Here is a 16,202-nt window from a genome sequence, read left to right as displayed (position 1 = left end):
CGCTTTCGTAGCGTCGCGCAGTGACGCGATCTTACGGGAGCTAATCGTAACTTCTGAACCGATCAATTTTGCGACCTAAATACGTTAATAATTTTTGTTCAAAGGGAATATTGTTATATTATATATATAATATATAATATTAATAATATAATGTAATATATTATTATATTTTATTATATAATATATATATATATATATATATATAACAATATTCCCTTTGAACATAATAATAATATATAATAATATATAATAATATTATATTATAATATATAATAATAATAATATATAATATATTATATTATATATAATATTATATATATATATAATATAATTGTTTTGAACATAAACAATATAACAGTTGCGTTAAAGGAATTGCAATGGTTTTGTTTTTTCTTTTTTATTGAATACAAAAATCTTTTATTAGCATTTGGTATTGTAACTTGAGAATTTACTATACTAGAAATGTCACAGATTTTGGAACGGTCTGTCCTGCGCTGATATCGCGGCGGATGACCAAGCGACAATAAACGAGATCTCGCCGTTGATAAAACGCGTCGTGATAGAAATTAGGTGTACAGAATAGTCGATTCATGCTGCGAAGATTACATTTCTGAAGCATCGATAAAGAGACGAGTACCGATAACTCTGGAATTTTTACGTTCTAGCGAAAACCGAGTGTTTCTATACCTCATTTCAGCTAAGTCGTCGAACTTCGATCACAGAGCAAGAATGCGGTAGAGGATTTCTTATACCCAATCTATGATACTTCGAATCTGTTTCAAAATATATATATTTCTGAGAATTAGTTAATTTCTCAAAACTCCGATTAAAGCTAGAGAATAGCATTCTATGATAATGCTAAAAGTAGCATTAAATTATGTTGAAAAATTAATGAATCCGACATTTAACTTGAAGCAATGTTATTCGATTCTCAAGCGATACTTTCTGAATTCATTTCTTAAAAAGTTATGCGCGTCCGAAGTTGACGAATTTCCAGCCTTTTTAACATCTAGCGGCGCCGCTGATTGAACTACGCCTATGGACCGAGCACGCATCAATATGGCGCGCTAACCTGTCAAAAACGTTGGAAATTCGTCAACTTCGGACGCGCGTAACTTTTTAACAAATGAATTCAGGACTTATTTCAATTACGTTCCTAGATTCGGGACTTCGATTTTCGGACATTTCCCGACGAAATCCATCGGAACGTACGCTGGAAAGCCAAAAAAATAGAAACCCCCAAAGTAAAGTTTAGCCCTGTGTATCGTCAAATATTTCACACGCGACCAGCTCACTAGAATCGTTCCAAGCGACGCAATGCCCGACAAATTTTCCATTATTCAGTCTACCAAAAGCTTTTACAAATCCTCCAAAAAATACCATCGACAACCAGCAATCAATATACATATGTATGCGCTGGTCGCAGCTCCGCCGATAAAACAGCGACCCGTAAAGCGACAAGAACGAGCGAATGTTAAAGATTCCAAAGCGCGAATTTCAATATCACATAAATATTCTCCGCGGAAACGGGATCGAATTCACGGCGACGGTATCGCGGAACAGGATGTCGACCGTTTAAACGCGTGACACCCCATAAAATCCGCGTCGAACACTGTGATAAAAGCGCCCTCGCAACGCGCGGGCTCATCCCGACTGCTCGCAACGGTCGATAATTCAGGGGCTCTGCGACACCGACGCGCCGATAAATAACAAATAAAATGCCCGCAAATATTCCACGTCTCCGAGCCGTCCGTTCGAAAAATCAATCGCATCGGTTGCAACGTCTATTCGGGTCGCAGAGAATTGATCAAGCCCGATTTATTAAGCATAATTCCGCTCGTTCGGCGAGCCATTCACGTGCAACAAGTACCGAGGCACGTAAGCCCGCGGACGCCACGTATTTTCTGCTTTGTTGTAAACGGAACGACGAGGAAGGAGGCTGGCAACGACCGTGCCGCTCGCAGCGTCGGACGATGGACGTTCACGAGGGCCAGGTTGTTGGGCCAGATCGGGGCAGATTAGGACAGATTGGGATATAGGTTAGGATAGGTTAGGACAGCTTGGGCCAGATTGGGTCAGGTTGGGCCACATGTTCCCGGTGGTTGTATCGCGTCGTCGACCACCGGTAATTCGTTAGCGCTATCATCGTTAATGTTCAATGCGCACAGGTGCTAAATCGATCGATTGGTTCATCAACCGTGTCACCCCAGTACGTTCTACTTATACCGTTCGCTTTAGCCGTGATCCGACACCGGTCTTAGGATCTCGTCGACGACGGCAACGGCAGAGAAAGAGAGAGAGAGAGAGAGAGAGAGAGAGAGAGAGAGAGAGAGAGAGAGAGAGAGAGAGAGAGAGAGAGAGAGAGAGCGAACGAGTGAGTAAGAGTGAAGGGTAGGGGATAGAGCTTAATCCCTCTCGGTGGACCTGGACCATGGTTGAGCATCGTTCGCGACTGTCGCTACGGAATCAACATACATACGGGCGGCGCGCACTTAACGTACACACTCCGGTACATATGTAAAAGTACTTCCGAGTCCACGCATGAATCCATACACCTCGCGCGCGCGCTGCAGGGGGAGGGGGCACGCACACACCCTTGAAAGTTACACGGTAACGGCGGCGGTGAGCCATGGGGGTTCGCGTGGCTGCTGCGAGGGACGAAGAGGGACCAAGAGAAAGAGAAAGAGTGAGTGAGAGAGAGAGAGAGAGGGAGAGAGAGCGCGCACACGCTCGCGCGCGCGCGAGAAAGAGAGAGAGAGAGTGAGCGTGGGGAGAGGGACAGGGAGGCAAGGATCCAGCATCCAGGAGAACGGAGAACGGAGGGAGCGCAAGAGGGAACAGGGTTCTCCGGTGCACGGTGGTGGGCAGAATATTGATCTGTGGGGTGAGCTTCGGGGATGGTGTCCTCGAGCCCTCCAACCCAGGCCACCCACTCTTCCGATCGTTCTTCTCTGTCCCACCAGGGCGCCCGGCTGGCAGCCGTGCCGGTGGTGGGGAGGACGCTAGTTGCGTGGTGGTCCAGTTCGCAGCTTCCCGCGAAATCGTGGTGGGACTGAGCGCCGCGGGTGGGGGCCTCGCGCGCGGAGGTAGGGATGCCGAATGGGACGGGAGGGGGCCGGCGGCAGAGGAGGGTAGGTTGTACCCATCTCAGAGAGCCTTCCTCGCGTCTATATCGCGGCGGTAGCTGCGAGTCGCGAGAGCTCGACCGGCAGCTCGTACACGACCCCGATCGCCTCTCATTTCAGGGTATTTTCAGTTCCGTTTGGGTACCCGATCGCAGAACGAGGCGGTTTTTCTCCTCTTCTTCTTCTCTCTCTCTCTCTCTCAAACACACACTCTCTATCTTTATCTCTGTCTCGGTTACACTCTCGCACAGTTTTTCGCTCTCTCGCGCTCGCACCGTCGCTCTTTCTCGCTCACGCACATACACACACGTACATAGTCGCGATCACCGAATCTCTCTCTTTCTCCCACCACTCCTCTCTCTCTCTCTCTCTCTCTCTCTCTCTCTGTCACACACAGATATACACACACGCACGCACACACAGAGAGAGCCACGTACACGGTCTCTTTCCCGTTTTCTCGATCTCTCTTCTCCCCCCCTCTCGCTACATCCGCCGAGCTGTTGCCCCTTTGGCTCTATCCGCGCACACGCCTCGCTTCTGTCCGCTTCACCTTTTTCTCGACCGCTGTCTCAGTCTACCGCGAGTCGCCTACGCCTGCCTGTAGACGCCGCAACGTGGTCGCGTGTGAAACAGTGTTTACGACGACGACGACGAGAAAACCAGAGGAGGAGCATCGGTTGGGTCCGACTCGGTCACCGAGACACAGTAGTTCTCTCCCGGTGTGTCGGAGTGCCCACGCCGCCGCCGGCCTGACTGTCATCCCCGTAGAGCGGCCGGTGCTAGCGAGCCGAGCCGAGCCGAGCGGAGCTGAGCGGAGCTGAGCGGAGCCGAGCGGAGCGGAACGGACCAGCGACCGAGCCGACGGACCAAATACACACACGCGCGCACACATAGACATATACACACAGACACATACATACACACGTATATATTTCCCTTGTATCTCGTGCGAGAGAAACGCGCGTTCTCGCCGGAGTGATCGAGCGGAGCCGAGCCGAGCCGAGCCGCGCCGAGGGTCGCGCTGCTATCCAGCAACAGGGTAGCGCGTACGGTACCGCGGCCGCGTCGTGAACCGCGGGCACCATGGCAAGGTGATATGCCAGCGTGGACCAGGGTCATCGTTCCGATTTCCACCGTGGACCGGGGGATGTGATCGACGGCCAAGAAGAGGGTGGCGGCGCGCTCGAAAACACCACCGCACACACACACACATACACACAGACACGCGCGCGTACGACGAGCGGGAGAGTGAGACAGCGCGGAAGAGTGAGACGGCGAGAGGGAGAGAGAGAGAGAACTACAGAGTCATTGAGAGAGAGAGAGAGAGAGAGAGCGAACTACAGAGTCAGAGAGAGCGAACTACAGAGAGCAAGAGAGGGAGAGAGGGAACCAGAGAGAGAACTAGACAGAACTAGAGAGAACTAGAGACAGAGAGAGAACTAGAGAGAGAGAGAGAGAGAGAGAGAGAGAGAGAGAGAGGGATCAAGAGAGAGAGGGAGCGAGGTAGAACTCGAGAGAATGGTTTTCTACAGGAGCGAGGGTGGCGGCCGCGCGAGCCACGGGAACGGGAAGACGAAGTGTTCCGCGAGGATCTGATGCGAGAGAAACTCGCGGAAAAGTGGGAGCAGCAGTAGCAGCCAGAAGCAGCACAGCACGCTTGGCCAAGTTGCCTGGATACGGGCAGCAGCACCGTGTTGCGCTCCGCTCCGGTGAAGTAGGAGGCAGAGCGAAGGAGGTGGAAGGTGGTGCTAATACCTAAAAGGATGGAGGATCCGGTGGACAGTGGTAGAACGAAGAAGACGATGCACGAGGCCGATCAGCCGCCGAACGCAGGCTCGTGGTGCGTCCAAGAGCCGCGATAGCATAACCGTGCGTCCTCTCCTCGGATAGGATCCCGTATGATAACAGTGCCGCGACGACGACGACCAAGGTGCGACCCGACGCGGCCCGACGCGTCCGATCCCGAGAGCGGAGCCCAGTCGTCGGCCAGCAGCGCCCGGCCCCTGCGATAATAGCCTCTTCTCTCTCGTCCGAACGGGGGGGAATCGTAACGGCGTTCTCATAGTTTTTCTCATCGACGGGGTGGTCGACGAACCTCGTCGCGCGGTGATCCGCGGGGATCCTCGTTCGTACGTTCGTTCGTCGCGTATCCATCCACCGGCGGTGGATCGCCGATCAACGGATTCTCGGCGGATCCGAGGGTGCGAACGGACTTGAGGAGCCAGTGCCGCACGCCGCGGATCGGGCGACCGTTCGTGCCGGATCGCGGGTCGGTCGGTTCTCGTCGACGGATCAGTGCACGCCCGGTGGGTGACAGTGATAAGAATATCGTGTCGGCGCGGCGACGCGTCAGCACGCCGGCCGCCGACGACGACGACGACGGCGACGACGGCGACGACGACGACGACCACGGAGCTAGCCAATTGTTTCGTTCGAGTGCGGCGGACCGGTCTATCGCGACACACGGACACCTGTGTGAACCGGGAAGATTCGCGGGGAAACCGCGTCCTCGTCGCCTGGCCGCGGACCGGGCACGGCCGAGACCGCCCGGCGCACCGGTGCCCTCTTAGCGAGACACGATACACGGCTCGGCGACGATATTCGTCGAACGATTGTCGTAGGTACGTTCGCAGTTCGGAACGATAGAGAATTAATATGTGGCGCCGTCGAAGTTCACCGAGACGCGGCGCCGTCCGGCTGGGAAAAGTGTGAATCCTCCGATGCGGCGACCAAGCCGATCCCCCGGTTTCCATGTTCCGTGACCTTTTCTCGCGGCCACCCGGACGCGATCGCACGTCGCGCGAATCGCGATCCCGGATATTCGCTTCCCGCGATCGGATATCTTCCCGCAGACGGAATCGCGACGGACGCCCGGACGACCGGCGGACGTGGAACTCGGCGACCTCGGTGATCGAATTGCTGGTTAGGCCAGCCGGGATGTCGTAGTCGGGGATCGTTCGAGTGACTCTTGTGGGGACAGTGACGGGTTTCTTGCGGATGGTTTGGAGATACCGGGTGGAAAGTAGGAGGGAAATTTTGGTTGACGAATGATCGGGGTTTTAAGAGATTCTTCAGCTCGAGGATTATTTAGTAGAACTTGATTTGGGTCGATTTGATTCGATTTGGTTCAATTTGATTGGATTTGGTTCAATTTGGTTCAATTTGATTCGATCTGGTTAAATTCAGTTCAATTTGATTCGATTCGATTCAATTTGATTCGATTTGGTTCAATTCAGTTCAATTTGATTCGATTTGGTTCAATTCAGTTCAATTTGATTCGATTCAATTTGATTCGATTTGGTTCAATTCAGTTCAATTTGATTCGATTCGATTCAATTTGATTCGATTTGGTTAAATTCAGTTCAATTTGATTCGATTTGGTTCAATTCAGTTCAATTTGATTCGATTCGATTCGATTCAACTCAATTCAATTCGATTTAACTGAATTCAATTCAATTCAATTCAATTCGATTCGATTTAACTGAATTCAATTTAACTCAATTTAGTTAATTTAACTTAATTTAATTTATCTTGATTTATCTTAATCTAATCGAATCTATTTAATTTTTATATACGGAAAGAAAATCTATTTTTCGTAATACAGAACTAAAGGCTAATAATATATAATAATGAACACTAAATATTAATATAATACAGAGTCTGGGAGTCAGCGGTTTTGGCGAACAATTTATCTAAACTTGTTTCGAATTGTGTGGTCATTGGCTGGAAATACGACTAATTTGTCGCTATCGTCGTTAACGATTTAAAGTGTCCTGTAAAAATAATGTGTGCCGCCTCGTGACAACCGCTTCCAACGAATTGTTTTTAGTCGGTGCACGTCTTCGCGATGGGTACAGTACCTTGCCATTCGCAGCGCGATCACTATTGCATCGAACGACTGTTCTCCTCGAAAACATATCGCGATCGAAACACGATATTCTAATTGGAATTGCTAAAGGGTAACGTTAATTGTTTCATCATGGAAGAAACGATGTACAGATTGACCGTGTTAATCTTCGTTCGTTCGTTAGATTTCGATACGCCTGTGGAGAAAGATTAAGAAGAAATGTGAAACGTGGATTTTGGTGCACTTTTGGCGAAATTTAATACAGGAGAATGATCAAGAGAAATGTAAAACGTGGATTTTTATGCACTTTTGGCGAAATTTAATATAGAAGGAAAATTAAAAGAAACGTAAAATGTGGATTTCGATGCACTTGTGGCAAAATTTAATACGGGAGAAAGATTGAGAGAAATTTGAAATATCAATGCACCATTTCTGACCCATTAAAACGATTGAACAGCGAACGAATTTGCTATTCGGTTTCCGTTTCTTGCAATCGACGCGGACAATTTACATTCTCCGTGAAAATCCGCGATCTTGAATTACCAAATGGTATCATTGATCGTTTCATCGTAGAAGAAACGATTTACGGGTCGACCGTGTCGGTCTTCGTTCGTTCGTTAGATCTTTGTACACGCGTGTCTTCCTTTGGAAAGCCAATTCAACGATGCCAGTCTACGCGTGCCACGATCGCGTTACAGGAAAATCGTTAGCTTCGATCGAATGTAATTCTTGCCGGAATTTCATTCGCGGAATATCAAGCGCGACGCGATTCTCCGCGCATATTTCGCCTGTCGCGCGATTCCAAATGCGACGATGATCTCGGCAACTTTCGTTAACATCTAATCGACTTTGAATTCGATCGTTTATCTCGCGAACAAACGTTCGGATCGGTTTATTTCTTAACGCGGCAGGAAACGAGAATCGTTGTTCAACCCTCGGCCTGCGGGCGCCGGGTCTTTTGCGACCCGACGCATTTAAACGGCCGCCTCGTTAGTCGATTACCGGCAATTGTACGAAATAAATGGCTGTTGCACCGGAGGGGGGGAGCAACGGAAAGACTAACGAGTCCACGGTGAAATATCTTCAGAAATGTGTTTGGAAAAATTGTTGAATAAAGCGCGGAATTGTTACGAACTTCGTCAATTGTACAGCTGTGAAAACGGTCCGTTGTCCGAGGGTTAACGAACGTAATTCGAAAGAAATAAAACCGCGGTCTAATCGTTTTGTAATCGTATGATCGTGGTCGGTCATTTTTACAGCCGGAGGAACACAATGCGAAACGGCGTTCTAATTGGAAACTTCGAAGGGGTTGGTTCGCCATCGAAATATTGCAAGCGAAATTGTGTTCGTGAGTTACTCGTGGCTTTTGGTATATTAATCCTTTGCCGGTGAATGGCGACTCTCGGTAAAAATTATTCTATCAGGCTGCCAAATAATATGTACGTTTGTCAACAAATTTGTTAATATTTGAAAAATCGTGTTCAAATCGTTAGAACTGTAAAAATTGTTAGAACTATCAAAATCGTTAGGACGGTAAAAATTGCTACAACTGTAAACATTGTATTTTATAACTCTTGTAACTGTTAAAACTGTTAAAAATATAAAAACCGTTAGAACCGTTAAAACTGTAAAAACTGTTAAAATTGTTGCACGATGGACAAGGCTCGATTTCGCGCGAATAAAATGCGGTAAATCGTGTGAAATAGAGCCGCCATAAATCAGACAAAAATCTATTTCGGATTCGCAGTTGGGACGGCTTCGAGTGCGAAGGGTTAAAGGATATCAATTTCACCATTTGTTTTTCGGCTGAAAAAAAGCTGTCGGGAACGGTGTATGAAGCCGCTGGAACGAGTAAATATCGAGCATATTTTATGGGGATCGTTAAAAGTAAAACATCGAGGGGAAATAGAGCGTCGGGAGGGGCGGGGGAGTGGGGGGATGATGATTTACGTTGATACTTCGACGCGCGGATTTGATCTATTAAATAGATTCGCGGAAAAGTGAGAGTAAGTTTCCCGGTTTCGATGTGTGTTCCACAGCGAGGAAACGCATTGTGCTCCCCTAAAGCGGTTAGTAGTATGGGTCAGCCATATGTCGGACCAGTAACCCACTGCGCTCCGGCACAGAGCTATTATAAATGCTCCGCGATACTTTCTGACTTATTTTGCGTTTATCGTTTCGCTGGTCTCCATTTCGAATCTTCCGCGTGTTAACGTAAATTCGCGTAAATTCCACGGGGAACCGAAAATATTGAAAACGGCCATAACATTGACATAAACGAAAATATTGAAAACGGCCATAACATTGACATAACCGAAAATATTGAAAACGGCCAGTCGTTCTCTTGAACGGAATGAGATAAACGTTGTTACAGTTTCAAAAGTCGATTACAACAAGGGGTTATTTATTATTATTATTATTTATTATTCGAACGGTGAGAGTATTTTTTGATTGACATTTTAAATTCGTTCCAGAAAAATGTAGAAATCGGCAGGCATCTGCAAAAAGTACTGTTCTTTTGTTCAGACAGATTTTTGCACATTCTTTGTTAATATTATTTGTCGAGTAAAGTAATTATATATTTTGTAGAATATAAGTAAAGTGAAAATGAAAATATCGAGTACGTTAAAATATTAACACGTAACCAGTGCAATATTAATTGAAGAAATTCTTATCTTTATTCCTATACATTCACAGTATTATTTACATCTTTGTCTGTGCATTTAAATTATCCGGGCGAGCAATTATTTATATCTGTAAATAATAAATAATATAAAAATAACGTGTAATATAGAAATAATAAATAATATGGAAACAATAAATGATACAAAAATAATAAATGATGTAGATGTAATAAATAATATAAAAATAATATACAACATAGCATAAAATCCTCAGAGACAGTATAATAAATTCTTCGTGCAAATAAATAGGCGCGCAGGTGCGTAAAATCTTCGATACAGTGTTCCCTTATTAAATTGGAATTAAAGTAGACTATAGTTGATCCAAACTACGACAGACTTTGTTCTACAGGGCGGAGCATCTTCTACCCCGAAGAGAACCTAACTCAAACTCCGAGCAACATTCCATTGAAGTAGCCGTAGAATTTTAATCTTCCGTGGTTTTCGGGAACTTAAACAAAATTGAAATACTCGGCCTTTATTAACTCGTTCTTTATAGCGGATCATAGGGGTTGGGGGATGGGGGGGGGGTGAATTCTACAGCGACAGTGTTCTACAGCGACTTCCAACGAATTTTGATTGAAGTCTCGGGTTAAGTTCGAAGAACGCGAAGAAGACAATAATTTCAACCTAATATAACCTAAAATAATTTTAACCTAATAATTTCGCGTGATTTATGACAAAAGCGAGTAGACGAAACGCGAAACATCGACGCCATTGCGAACCGAAATCGATCGAATTTTCAGCGTTACAGGCTCGAATGGTAAAGTTAAGAAACGAGGGTTTCTAATATTTTCTTTTCATTCCAAGCGATAGCAAAATTAAGAAAGAAAGCTTTTCAGCCATCGTCTAGTAATCTAGTCCCTCTGTCATCTAAAAAAGAAAAAAAGGATTCAAGTCGATCAGTTCAGTTCTGAAAAAGGCGTTTTAAAAGGCGTCGTTCAATTTCATATCTATACCTAACACTAACACAAACGACACGCACAATAAACGAAGAGCGCAGGAAAAATCGAATGCTAATTAAATCGAACAATTAATCGAATCGAATTAAATCGAATGCTTATTAAATCGAACGCTAATAAAAGCTAAAAATTCAAATCGCTGCTCTCACCTGTTCGTTTCATCCCTTTCATCCTCAAAGTACCCCAAACATCTCGAAACATGAGAACACGTTTTCGTCTCCGCTGAAATTCCAATTCGAACAGCCGAAACTCGCTACTTCGTATTCGCCGTCGCACGAGATACCGCCATTTCACCGCGACGAGTATACTCGTCGACACACGGCCGACCGGTAAAATAGAAAAATCCGGCCGGAAATATCGCGCGCGACCCCTTGAATCGCGTAATCACCGAGCACATAATTACGTCGCGGATAACGGGGTACACCGGGCGGCGAATAAAAAAGCGTCATGGAACAACGAAACCGGGGGGGAAGGGCGGAGGATCGGGGAGGGTCGTTTGGATTCGATTAGGTTGGCCGAACGAAACGAGAAGACGGCGCCGAAAGAAACGAAAAAAAAGAGAAAAAGAAAGAAAGAAATAGCCAAGTTCTAACGTAGAGTAAACGAATCTCTCGCGAAAACGAGAGAACGAGAGAGAGAGAGAGAGAGAGCCGGGGGGTCGCTCGCCGGCTCGGTCGAGCCAGTCTGACATTAGGGAACAATTATTTTCAGGAGTTAAACAGGAGCATGCCCGAAGCGTGGGAAAATTCGAGGCGGACCTAGAACCAGCCCAGCACCCTCTGTCGATAGGAGCGGAGGGAGTTCGAGAGAGCCGAAGTTTCGAGCCGAATGTACATTGTCGTGCGCGGAAAGAGATGGGGAAACGTTCGGTTGTGACGGCCGTGTAAGGTTGGCTGACACGCGCGCGGCTAATAAATGCGTCGTCTGACTGGCGAACTGTTTCGCGATCGCACCACGGCCGGCAGCCCGGTGTCATGATTATAATCAGTGAGAGAGCCCACGACGAAGAGTTTCCGGGCGACGTGCGAGACGGTGATCGCAGCTAGAAGTGACACGGAGCCCCGCAGTTAGCGACGCGAGGAAACGAGAGAGAGGGCGAGAGCCAGCCGTTCGGCACACGGGCAGAGAATACGTCGACGACGACGTCGACGGCGACGGGTAGCGGACGTTGCGTCGCGTGGCCGACCTTTTGCGAGATGCCGACCTGGACGAGTCTGCGGAATCCATTTGCCATGGCGAACCAGACGAGAGCTCTGCCGCGGATGCGAATAAAGCTTTGTATGGTCACCGCCGGTCTCCAAATAGTCCTTTTGCTCACCGTTCTACCTCAAGGTAAGTCCCTCTGCTTCCGCTTCATGGACTCTTTCATCGGTGCTTCGACTGTTTTCAATCGGCCGCCGCGATCTGTTTGCGACTGCCACGGATTTGTTTAGGATGAAGGCGACCGTGGTATCTCCATGGTATCTCCGTGGTATCTCCATGGTGTCTTCATGGTGTCGCGCGCGGTGTAACGAGTGTGTTCGTAAAAAGATATCAATAGTCCGTTGGAACACGTTTTAAGCCTTTGCAGCCTCGGATTTGTTTAGAATGAAGGCGACCGCCGGATACCATGTTTATCTCCATGGTATTTCTATGGTATTTCCATGGTGTCTTCATGGTATTTCCATGGCGTCTTCATGGTGTCGCGCGCGGCGTAACGAGTGTGCCCGTAAAAAGATATCAATAGTCCGTTGGAACACGTTTTAAGCCTTTGCAGCCTCGAATTTGTTTAGAATGAAGGCGACCGCCGGATACCATGTTTATCTTCATGGTATTTCTATGGTATTTCCATGGTGTCTTCATGGTATTTCTATGGCGTCTTCATGGTATCGCGCGTAGTGTAATGAGTGTGTCCGTAAAAAGATATCAATAGTCCATTGGAACACGTTTCAACCCTTTGCAGTCGAAGCAATTTTAACCGTAAATCTAAATTAACTTTTTTCTGAGTCATAGTATTTCTATTTTTTTATACGGAAAAGTGCAATTTAATCGTATGAAAAATCTAGACCTCGTTGATACGAAAATTATCTTGGAACTTGGCCTCAAATTATCTTGGCCTCACCGCTCGAGTGCAAAGGGTTAATGTCCTTGGCAACTTTAATCGTATTTATATTTGATGAACGCAATTTTAGGCTGAACTTCTTCTACGGGGGTTTCTCTATTTTTTTCTTGACTTTCCAGTGTACAGTAAATTTCTCCTAATCGACGCTCAATTTAGAAATTCCATGGTATCTCTGTGGTATCTCCATGGTATCTCCATGATATTTACATGGTGTCTTCATGGTATCAAAAGATATCAATAGTCCATTGGAACACGTTTCAACCCTTTGCAGTCGAAGCAATTTTAACCGTGAATCTGAAATAACTTTTCTGAGTTATAGTATTTGAATTTTGTTGTACGACAAGGTGCAATTTAAGCGTATGAAAAATCCAGACTTTGTTGACATAAAAATTACCTTGGAACTTGGCCTCACCGCTCGATTGCAAAGGGTTAATACCGTTTGAAACTTTAATCGTATCTCTATTTGGTGAACGCAATTTTTGGCTGAACTTCTACGGGGGTTTCTCTATTTTTTTTTTAATTTTCCAGTGTACAGTAAATGTCTCCTAATCGACGCTCGATCTAAAAACAAAGATGGAAAATTTGAGAAGTGCAGATACGATTATTCAAGCCTCGCGGCTTATTTTTATAATCTCTGATCGTCAACGATTATGAAAACGAGGCACAAGAGGCTCGAACAATCGCATCTCCTTCTCCCAAAATTGTCCATTTTTGTGCGCGATCTCAGCGCGAATTACGAAGAAATTACTGTATGTATATTCAACGATTTCCAATGCAAGCAGCTTCGCGATTACAATAATTACGGATTTTTAAGCAGCGCAACGAACGTTTATGCGAACGAAGTCCGTTCACATCGGGGATCATTCGGCGTCCGTTTAGGGTTCACGGACACCGATATTTCGATAATCTCGGCGTACGATTTTCAGTTGGAACGACGCGTGCCAGCGTCGCGTAATTCACGTATAGCTGGTTATATTGAAAATGTCGTTGGCAACATGTATAATACATCGTCTCGTCAATCATGATTACGAGCGGCACACGGCCGGTGACAGTGCGCCGTATAATGAAATCAGTCTCACTTCTCTTCGTTACTACCTACAAGTTGAATCGATACGCCGTCACGGCGAAACCGCATTTCGCTTCTCTCCAAATGGCAAACACTTAGTTTTTATTCCGATCGTATCCATCAACGTGTCGCGGGCCCTGCGCCGTTCTCTGTCTGCGGTTTCGCCAGCCGCGGTTTCCCTGCAAGACGCGAATCTCCGCGCTTCGCGTGTCCTCGCAAATTGCCTGGTTCCTTTGTGCGTGCGCGATAGCTCGTCGATAGACTGCGGATTCTGTGCACGCGGGATTAAAAAAAAAAGCAACTGTTGAGGTCGTCGATAGGCGTGTCGATTGTCCCGATATCTTGGACGAATTCTATTTTTTGTGCACCTCGGCCTGTCGAAATAATTAAGAAAGAGTACACGGTAATCTTCATTAACTAGCGAATCGTTGCAAATAATTATGGCAATCGTTCACTGGTTAATAGAGATTACTATAGACGCTTTCTTAATTATTTTCGCAGCCTAAGCGAGCGACAAGGTGCATAGAAATTGAATTTTTCCGATTTTTTCCCAATTTTTTTTCTATTTTTCATTTCGAACTTTGAGGTACGCTTTGCGGTTGCCATAATTGTTTCAATATTTCACTGGTTAATAGAGATTACTATAGACGCTTTCTTAATTATTTTCGCAGCCTAAAGCAGCGACAAGGTGCATGGAAATTGAATTTTTCCAATTTTTCGCAATTTTTTTTTCTATTTTTCATTTCGAACTTTGAGGTACGCTTTGCGGTTGCCATAATTGTTTCAATAGTTCACTGGTTAATAGAGATTACTGTGGACGCTTTTTTAATTATTTTCGCAGCCTAAGCGAGCGACAAGGTGCATAGAAATTGAATTTTTTAAATTTTTTCCCAATTTTTTTTCTATTTTTCATTTCGAACTTTGAGGTACGCTTTGCGGTTGCCATAATTGTTTCAATAGTTCACTGGTTAATAGAGATTACTTTGGACGCTTTCTTAATTGTTTTCACACCCTAAGGGGGCGACAAGGTGCACAGAAATTCAATTTTTTCAATTTTTTCCCAATTTTTTTCTATTTTTCATTCCGAACTTTGATGTACGCTTTGCGGTTGCCATAATTGTTTCAATAGTTCACTGGTTAATAGAGATTACTGTGGACGCTTTCTTAATTATTTTCACAGCCTAAAGGAGCGACAAGGTGCACAAAAATTCAATTTTTCTAATTTCTTCCAATTTTTCCAATTTTTCTTCCCTAACTTTGACGTACGCTTTACGGTTGCCATAATTGTTTCCGCATCAGTAAACCCTTTCGTAAACACTTTGATTTAAGCTATCCACTCACGTTTAGCACGACGCCATGAAATATTTCCACCGTTGAAATGTGCTGCCACCTATATATAGGTCCCAGCAGCCCTAATTTTGGAGGGTGAAAAATTCGAAATAACAGCGAAGCGAATAGCAGCTGCATCACTATACGATAAAATTACGATAAGTGAACATTCCAATTTTTTGGAAATTCATATTGCGCCCATTGAAAGGGTTCAAGTATTATAAAACAGCGCGCGGGGTGCGCGGCACCCAAAGGGACTCGTCGAAGTAATAAAGCGAACAAAGTCACGCTACCGCGACCCTTAATTAAAATCTAACGCGGCCGTTGACAGCTAGGTGGCACCACTCGACGTATCGCTAAAAAAATAAAGAGACGTCGACTATAAAAAAAAAGAAGAAAGAAACAAATGCCAGGGTGGACCACCGTGGCCGATAATCTCGATCTGTTTTAGAAACCCGGCAATCAAGTTGTCCGCGCCGCTTTGGAATCCCGACCGAAAGCTGTCAATTTTTTGTATTACTCGCGATTCCGGTCAACCCGATCATTGATCACTCCCTCGGGGTAACAACGAAAAATACGGAAACGCGAGAGAAAAAATGTTTATCCGATAGGCCGTCGTGAAGCCCGATCATTTTCACTTTTCCGTTAGGATCGCGGGAGCCGCCGTTCGATCTCATAATTCGTTCGGCGAACGAATTAACGCGGTCGGAAAAGCTCGTTCAAGGTCACCGAAGGTCAGAGATCAAACGATGCAACCGACGGGGCGAGCGATCGGACGTGTCGCGACGATTTCTTTGCAAACAACCGTCGCATTCTCCAACTTTCCGAGAGGATGCAAAACAAGAACGAAACATATATCGATCTTCTCATTTTGTTGTTGTTGTTGAAGGTGCTCCTGTTTTCTTTTTAATTTGGTACACGTTTCGTCCGCTTCCGCTTTTGCGCGAATCAAAAAATTTCGATGTTAAAGCTGTAGGAAACAGAAGTTAGATAAACAAATGTATTTCTTCGTTCAATTACGTCGATGTATATAGAATAATAATAAGTAAAGAATAAAGAATAACTTCGATTTTTTTTTACAGGTATATATT

General features: G+C 45.6%; 1 protein-coding gene across 3 annotated transcripts in view; it reads left to right on the top strand.

Moving 5' to 3' along the window:
- Positions 1-3,346: 3,346 nt before the first annotated feature.
- Positions 3,347-16,202, top strand: part of nAChRalpha6 (nicotinic acetylcholine receptor alpha6) — a 587,858-nt gene continuing 575,002 nt past the window's right edge. For 2 of the 3 annotated variants that reach the window (XM_033478260.2, XM_076520266.1), the window contains exons 1-2: positions 3,347-5,746; positions 11,327-11,947. In XM_033478260.2, the coding sequence (XP_033334151.1) occupies positions 11,812-11,947 (136 nt within the window). In that variant the 5' untranslated portion in view covers positions 3,347-5,746; positions 11,327-11,811. The remainder of the gene's footprint in view (positions 5,747-11,326; positions 11,948-16,202) is intronic. The other variant, XM_033478258.2, reaches the window with a different exon arrangement.

This window comes from Megalopta genalis, chromosome 3 (assembly GCF_051020955.1).
Source record: "Megalopta genalis isolate 19385.01 chromosome 3, iyMegGena1_principal, whole genome shotgun sequence".
Taxonomy (NCBI): Eukaryota; Metazoa; Arthropoda; class Insecta; order Hymenoptera; family Halictidae; genus Megalopta; species Megalopta genalis.
This window is presented reverse-complemented; position numbering and strand designations above follow the sequence as displayed.